Below are 8,608 nucleotides of genomic sequence, written 5' to 3' on the forward strand. Positions count from 1 at the left end.
CATATGATTCAATCTTTTAAAATCTACAATGAAATGGTTTTTAGTATATTCACAATGTTGTGCCCCCATCATTATTATCTCATTTCAGGACATTTTCATCGCCAAATGGGGCAATTTTATCTATTTGTTTGCTTAACATTTTAACAGGAAAATTTTAATGTATGCAAAAGTAAGCAGAATAGTTTAATGAATATCTGTATACCCATCACCCAACTTCACCATTACCAATTCAAGCATACCCCCACTCGTGGTCTTGCCTCCTGTATGATTCTGAAGCAAGTTCCACCCCATTTACATTTCAGAAAGAATAATGACGGCAATGGATTGAAATACTAAAACGCATTAAAATCTATGAGTTCATTATGATACTAAAAAAAAAAATCCTCCTTCGTCATATTGCAAGAATGAAGGGAAAGGATTAAGAGTTTAGCTTGCTTTGACAATACTCTGTATTTCAGAGTAATCAAATAGTTGACAAGATTTTCTTTTCTTTTAAGAGATGGGGTCTCTTTCGCTCACACTGGAGTGCAGTGGTGCCATTATAGCTCACCGCAGCCTCCAGGGCTCAAGAAATCCTCCTGCCTCAGCCTCCAAGTGTCTAGGTTCTAGGTGTGCACCACTACGCCCAGCCAATTTTTTAAAAAAAATTTTGTAGAGACAGGGTCTCGCTGTGTTGCTCAGGCTGGCCTCAAACGTGTAGACCTTGTTTGGAAGAGACCTCATCTCTACAATAAATAAAAAAGGCATGGTGGCTAGGTAGGTTAGGTATGTGTATGGCCTTGTGGGTTTTTTGGTTTTTGTGTGTGTGTGTTTTTAAGGACTAGTGTCTGTTAGCGATAAATTCTTCAGTATTCACAGATGAAATAATGGGATGTCTGGGATTTGCTTTAAAATAATTCCCGGGATGTTGAGGGAATGATTACACAAGATAGACTGACAGAACAGATTGAGTGTTGTTGAAACCAGTTAATGGCTACGTGAGACTTCTTTATCCTACTGTCTCCATTTTGTCAATGTTTTAAATATTGTATTAAGAAAAAAGGAAAAAGAGTAAGGGGCTTTTCATAACAGAATTTCAAACAGGCCACTTTACCTCCCTGACTCCCGGTTTCTTCCTCAATAAAATAGTTCCATGATACAATCAATGCATTATACTGACAGGGACGTTGTGAGGAGCAGTGTGAAAAAAGTGCTTTATGAAATGCTGTTTTATTTATTAGATACTATTGTTATTATGGTTGCCAATACTAACATATTGCCGCGTTCCTCCTCCTCTCTCTGCAATGGTTTATCCCACTCTTTCTTCTGGTTCCTACTGCCCCCCTCCCGGCAGCCAATGGTTTAGCCCGGCTTCCCCAGGGGAAACCCCGTGAGGGGGAGCACGACGGGGACACCCATCTCCGAGACCACTTGGATCGCTCCGCGCCGGAGGTGGGCCGGGAATCGTGGGCAGTGCGTGAGTCCCGAGCTCCGATTGGCCAGGGCAGGAGTAAACATCCGGCGGGATGGGGCGGGGCCGGAAGTGGAAGAAGAAGGCGGTGGCTGAGGCGGTTCGCGAGGTTCCGGAGCTGGAGTGTGTCCCGCCAGGTGCCATGGGCCGGCCTGAGACTCACTGAGGGAACGCGGGCTGGGCCATGGCCGGCACTCGGGCCGCCGCCTCGGCGGGGTCCTCGGCAGGTTCCGACAATCCGCCGCCGCAGGAGCCGGGGCTCGGGGAGCTGCTTGAAGAGTTCTCCCGGACTCAGTACCGGGCCAAGGACGGCAGTGGGACCGGCGGCTCTAAGGTGAACCCAGAAGCGCGGTGAGCTGGAGAAGGACCCTGACTTGGAACGTTATAGAGTAAAGACTGAGATCAAGGGTCGGAGGAATGTAGGAGTAGGACTTTCCTGCTGAGGAACAGGAGAGAGAGGGGAGTTCTCCAGGGTTTGGAACCAGAGAGTAAGGGTCGGCCTTAAAAGCCATAAAAGGAGGAATTAGAGTGAGCCCAGCAAAAAGGCTCTTTTCGTTTGAGGCGAGGTGTTTGGAGGTCAGGGATCAGAGCTGAGGTGCCAGGTTCAAAGATTAGAAAGGAGGAACTAAGGAGGTATTATTCCCCTGCTTCAGCTGTCTTAGGAGGGGTCATGTCTGAGCAAAAGCCCCCAAATCTAAGTAAAAAATAGACGATTCCTCTGGGTCAGAGGTCAGAATGGAGCCAAGAGATGAACCCAGTCCAGTGGATTGCTTCCTTATAAGGTTGCTGAATGACTTGGGCCCATCCCTTTCCTTCCCCTGTAGAACAGAAAGACAGCCCACACTGCCTCTCAGTTCCTTATCAAAAGCAGGTTTCAGATCCTCTTTTTCCTCCCCTTGGGATTCCCCCTCAGTTGTCTCATCGCCAGATCTGGAAGGCTTCTGGTGTGGTCAGGCCATTCTCACCCTAAGCACTGGCTGGCAGTCCAGTGGGATTCTTAGTGACCCTGCCATTTCTTATTCCCCAGATGGATTTGGGAGCTTTAGCGTCAGGTTTTCCAGTGGAATTCTGGTCCATCCTGGGACACAAAGCTGATTGGGCTGCAGAAGTTACCTGTGCTGGGATATGCTACAGTTGGCATCTGCTAGTCTTTAGGTAATACAGTGAAGACTTCAGTAAGGCTGGAGGTTCCTCACTGTCCAAATGACCAAGTATTTTTCAGAGCATCGTCTGGGGTACTTTTTAAAAATAAAGATTGCTTAGTCCCACCCAGTCCTACTGAGTCAGAATTTCTGGGGGGTGGAAACCTGGAATTTGCATTTCTAATAGGCTTCTTAGTGATGCTCATGTGCCTTCAAATTTGAGGATCCCTAATTTAAGGCACTGTGAGTTTTTTCCTCTTTATTGGTCTTTTGAGTCACTGGTTTTCTTTTTCTTTTCTTTTTTTTGGCGGGGGGGGGGCGGGGACAGAGTCTCTCTCTGTTGCCTGGGCTACAGTGCTGTGGCATCAGCCCAACTCACAGCAACCTCAAACTCCCAGGCTCAAGCGATCCTCCTGCCTCAGCCTCCCAGGTAGCTGGTACTACAGGCATGTGCCACCATGCCCGGCTAATATTTTCTGTTTTAGTTGTCTAACTAATTTCTTTCTATTTTTAGTAGAGACGGGGTCTCGCTTTTGCTGAGGCTGGTCTCAGACTCCTTACCTCAAGTGATCCTCCCGTCTCAGCCTCCCAGAGTGCTAGGATTACAGGCGTGAGCCACCATTCCTGCTGAGTCAGTGGTTTTTCTGGACCCCTCTTCCATCTTATACATACCCCTAAAGATTAGGGTTGTCGTAAATTATACCTGGTTTTGACTGAAGCTGGCCTTAATGCCTCTCCGGGCCTCCTGATCTCTTGCAAACTTCTTGAGATGTTATAGGTCTTTTGCCTTTTTTCTAGTGGGTTTTCCTCTGAACTGTGAACAAAACAAGATCAATTTTAGGGGGAGTTGTTTTTTCTATTTCATAAGCAAATGGTGACATATAAGGAGACAGCTTTGTTTTCAGCTTTTACTTATTGCACTGACTGGAGTATCTAGGTACTGGTGTGTAGCTAGAGAATGGGGAAGAATGTGGCACCAAGGAAAAATGATAGATTAATGCCAGTTACAGTAACCTATAGCAAGAGTTCTTAATATTTTATGGGCTGTGGACCCCTTTGAAAGCTGCAATCTTCTCCCCCAAGTGCTCAGCACCCACAATTTCAGATGCAGTGCTGAGGAGGTCAGGGTTCTTCCCGAAGGAGACCACAAATGTGTTAACGAACGGTGTAGGGCCTGGGACCTAGCATCATGTTTCTTCTCGGCATTGAATAATAGTCACAGAGGGATGTCATTCCTAGGGACTTCTCCAGGTCATCGAGTGTCTAATTCTCACCCTCAGAACCCCAGAATCTTCTTTATGTTCAGGTCTCCTCCTCTGTGCAGGTTGAGCGCATTGAGAAGAGATGCCTGGAGCTGTTTGGCCGAGACTACTGTTTCAGCGTGATTCCAAACGTGAATGGAGATATCTGTGGCCACTACCCCCGGCACATCGTGTTCCTGGAGTATGAGAGTTCTGAGAAGGAGAAAGATACGTGAGCATCATGCAACCATAGTGTGCCTGTCTGGGGAGGCCTAGCAGGGCAGACCCACTTTCCCCATTTGTTAAGCCTTAGTGGCATCTTTATTTATTTCAGGATTGGACAAATTAGGTTGGTAAGGTGACACCTCATAGAATGAGGTGTTGGGAGTCACAGCCCTGGATTTCTCTGTCACTTCCACCCTAGAACTCATTGTCCTAAGATAGCTGACTTCACACTTCACCTTTCTGAATGAACATCAGTGTCCTTTTTTTAGAGTGTGGGCAGGAGGTATGCTGTGTTAAGACAGGCTTAAGAGTGGTTGCCATATGTATCACTTAAGAGTCCTAAGGTCTAGAATGCAGACCACTTGAGTTTACATCTTGGCTGCCCCACTTACTGGCTGTGTAACTGATGCTGGACATGTCATTTAACTTCTTTGTCCTTAGTCTTCTCATTGGTAATTCTCTACTTCATGTTAATTAGTCCTTTAAGGACTAATTAAAATTCTAGAATGATGGCTAGTGCAGTCCTGATGATAAATGTTGCTGATATAAGCCTGTAACATGTTTATTATAAGAATTAGAAACAAGAGCTACCATTTATTGAGAGCCTACGAAGCCTGAGTGCTTTCTGTGGGATAATAGTTCATACCAGAGCAAACACCAAGCATCTGGTGCAGGGTGTGGCCCATAGGTAGTTAGTAAATGGTAGTGGTTGTTTGACACTAATAGCTAATCACAGCACTGAGGCCCCAGGAAATACTTTATGTTGATCCCCAAGTTTGTTCCCCTAGTCTCCCTGCTTGCTACTGGTTTTAAGGAAATTCCAGAGCTGTTGTCAACAACATCTGTGAAACCCTGGCCCTGTGGATGGAATGTTGTGATGAGTGCTACAGTAGAGTCAGGCTGCAAAGTTCAGCAGCCCCTTTCTACTACAAGGCCATCAGTGCACACAATAACTTGTTAGCAACTCAGATTCTAAGGCTCTAGAGCCACTGAATTAGAGTCACAGCGTAACAAGATACCCACGTGATTCCAGTGCACTTTAACTGCTATAGGCAAACCGGGGAGAATGGGTAATTCTGCCTGGGGTGTGTGTGTTTTTTACTTAAGTTAAAAGTCAGAGCCTTTTGAGCTGGAATTGGAGGAATTAGAAGAGTTTCCCTGAAATGTCCTTAGGGACCAAGTATTAATAGTATAGGGTCTTGATCATTGGACCAATGAGTATGGCCTTGTGGATTGTGTGTGGGTGTCAATGTGCCAGTATCCCCTGAACACTTACTAAGATTATATATTCTAGGGCCCCTCCTGGGCCTTCTGAATCAGAATTTCTAGAATCTACATCGTCAGAGAGTTCCCTAGATGTCTTGCATATGCTACAGCTTAAGAACTGCTGCTGGCGGCCGCTGGGAGCCAGAGAAGGCTTACAAGCAGAGAAACAACCAGGTCAGAGGAGTTTGAGGACTAAGCCTTAGTTTCCTCATCCGTAAAGTGAGGAGTGCCCATCTCACAAGGTTATAATGGGGTAACCTAAGAAAATGAATGCAATGACTCTTGTATGTGGATCTTAAAAATTGCATGACATCTTCAGTTGTATAACCTAAGAACTCCAGGGCTCTCTAAGCCTAAAGAATTGTGCTTTTTTGTGACTCCATTATTTATAGTACTTATCTCTTCCTGACTCCTTCTTCCAGAGTTAGGTAAACTTACCTTCTGTAAATCTTTAAGCTAAAGTTTCTAACCAAAGAATTCTTTTTTTGCCTTGCCCTTCCTTTTCCACCCTCTTCAGTGCTGGCTGATGGTTTTACCTCTGTGTCCTTATGGCATTCTGATACTAGGCTCAGTTGTAGTCAAAGTGGTTCTTCTGTACCTTGACTTTATAAGCGAATCACCTGGGATCTTGTTACAATGCAGAATCTGATTCAGTAGATCTGGGATGGGGCCTGAGATTTGGCATTTTCTAATTCCCAGCTCCCAGCTGATGCCAAACCGCCCTTTAGTAACGGTACATTGAGGAGCTCAGTCTTGGTTGCCTCACAGAGGCTTTTCCTGGAAGGAAACAAGTTCAGTGTTGGTCCCTTAAAGAGAAGGAAACTAACGCTTGTTGAGTGCCTACTGTTCAGCAGGTGTTAGGGTTTCACACACTAGTTTACCTAAGTCCTGCAACCCCCTCAGTGAAAAAGACAGTATCACCCCCGTTTTACAAAGTCAAAGCCCAGAGAAGTATCCTGCCTTTGCCCAAGATCACTGAAGGGTTCATTGGAATGGGGTTAAAAGCCAGGTTTTCTGACTTTACTCTATCCACCTGTCTGCCTTTTTTTTCCTTTTAGCACCATGGCTCCCCTGCCTTGTCTAGTAGTACCTCATCTTCCAGGCCAGGGCCACTATGGAACATCCTTAACCCTAGAGGAGTTATTGGAGTTTGTTTTTACTTTCACTCCTTGCAAGGCCTTGAAGTGGTATTGAAGTGATATTGAGTGGGCGATGCCTATTTGTTGAAGGAAAGGGAGCTTTGGTATGTTTGGGTGGGAAGCGATAGAATTTTTTGCCTCTTTACATAGCTTTCTTGGGTGTTACTGATGACACTAATTTAAAAGTTTAAAAAGGTAGAGTTTAAAAAGGTAGAACTGGATTCAGAAAGTGGTTTTGTCCTGTTAATGAACCTTCCCAATTCTGCCCATCATCTGGGAATAGAAGCCTGGACAAGGATCAATGAATGGCCAAGACATATTTGTCAACAAGTGTTCATTGACTTGTTGCTACATGGTAGACCCCAGGGATCCAGTTGGAAGCCAGGTAAATGAAGTCTTTACCCTTAGGTCTAGTGGTAACAGAGACCAATAAATAAGCAATAACAGTATAAGAAAAGCCAGAATTAGGGGAAGTACAGTTCAGGCATTGGGAGACAGTGGTTAAAACCATGGGCTCAGTGGCTGCCTACCAGGACTTAAAATCTCAACTGCCCTGCGTACCTGTTCTGTGGCCTCGGGATAGTGATTTCTTTTTTGGTTTTTGTCATTGTCATCTTCTTCCCCCCTTCCCCGAAACAGGTTGTCAGCTTGCTATGTTGCCCAGGCTGGTCTTGAACTCCTGGCCTCAGGTGAGCTTCCTAAATAGCTGGGAGTATAGGTGCACACCACCACACCCAGCTTGGGATAGTGATTTCATCTTACCTGCCTCATCTGTAAAATAGGGCTAATAAGGACTAATTGAGATAATGTGGCTATTAGCCCTGCTTTATGCCTTGTATCTGTTAAGTAGCAGCAGTAACATCTATCTCAGAAAGTTTTGGGGACACTTAGTATGAAAAACCAACCCAGCTTGGGAAGTGTGGGTACTGGTCTGGGAAAGCTTCCCTTTGGAAATTATGTGAGAATGGCATTTTCTTTTTATTTGAAAATAGTTTTGTATGTAATGCTCATAAAAATAAAATCCAGCCAATTCAATTAAATAAATATCAAAGTGGGGTGCAGTGGTGCATGCCTATAGTCCCAGCTACTCAGGAGGCCAAGATGGGAGGATCACTTAAGCCCAGAAATTTGAGACCAGCCTGGGCAATATAGCAAGACCCTGTCTCTAAAAACAAACAAAAAAAATGAGCTGGATGCAGTAACTTGTGCCTGTAGTCCCAGCAACTTGAGAGGCTGAGGCAGGAGGATCACTTGAAGCCCAGGAGTTTGAGGCTGAAGCGAGCTGTGATTACACCAGTGCACTCCAGCCTGGGTGACCATGTCTCTAAAATAAATTCATTAAAATAAATATCAAAAGAACCTGATAACATCTTGCCAGAAATTTTCATGCATGTATTACAAACATAAATATGTAATCCTATGTTTATTCATTCAAATATGAGTATCATGACAGACACAGTTCAGTGCTTAGAACTGCAATAAAAGGATCATAAGGACAAGAGGTAATAAAAATGGGAACTAGTGAGAGAACAGAAACTGAATTGGTTCTTTGAGTAGGGGGAACCAGAAAAATAAATGACCACTAAGCCTAACAAGAAAAGGTGTGTTTTTACATTAAAAGACAGCTCAGAGCCCCTTAGAAGGAAATGTTGGCATGTTTTTCACCTTGCTTTTGAGGAGAGTTTGCCGAATAAAACAATTCAGCCTGAGAGAATCAAATGCAGTTTTAAGGCATTTAAGGTTCACAGGGAGCTACTGGCTTTGAGCTAAGTAAGAGTTGGTTGCAACAGATGGTGCTGACCAGATCTGTGAAAATGGCCTGGGGCCACTAGTAGGTAGGGAAAAGGCTACTATATGTGTCCTCTATTTTATATTCTCCTGGAGTCTGAGTTTAATTAGGCTTGGTTGGGCATGGTGGTGCGCTCCTGTAGCCCCAGGCTACTTGGGAAGCTGAGGCAGGAGGATTCCTTGAGCACAGGAGTACAAGTCCAGCCTGGTTAACATAGTGAGACCCCATCTCTTAAAAAAATGAAGTCAGTTGTCTCATACTGAAGTGCCTTTTTATTTCCTAGAGAAACTGAAAAGGCAGCAGCACTCTGGTTCTCAGTGAGCTGTGTGTATTCGGGGCTGGCTGGTGGTCTGTGC

General features: G+C 44.9%; 1 protein-coding gene across 4 annotated transcripts in view; it reads left to right on the plus strand.

Annotated features, from left to right (window-relative positions):
* Positions 1 to 1,491: 1,491 nt before the first annotated feature.
* Positions 1,492 to 8,608, plus strand: part of MTMR14 (myotubularin related protein 14) — a 49,679-nt gene continuing 42,562 nt past the window's right edge. For 3 of the 4 annotated variants that reach the window (XM_012647072.1, XM_012647090.1, XM_012647081.1), the window contains exons 1-2: positions 1,492 to 1,784; positions 3,917 to 4,065. In XM_012647072.1, coding sequence (XP_012502526.1) covers positions 1,635 to 1,784; positions 3,917 to 4,065 — 299 coding nt within the window. In that variant the 5' untranslated portion in view covers positions 1,492 to 1,634. The remainder of the gene's footprint in view (positions 1,785 to 3,916; positions 4,066 to 8,608) is intronic. The other variant, XM_012647098.1, reaches the window with a different exon arrangement.

The sequence above is a fragment of the Propithecus coquereli genome, unplaced genomic scaffold (genome assembly GCF_000956105.1).
Source record: "Propithecus coquereli isolate 6110/MARCELLA unplaced genomic scaffold, Pcoq_1.0 Scaffold107, whole genome shotgun sequence".
In the NCBI taxonomy this organism is placed as follows: domain Eukaryota; kingdom Metazoa; phylum Chordata; class Mammalia; order Primates; family Indriidae; genus Propithecus; species Propithecus coquereli.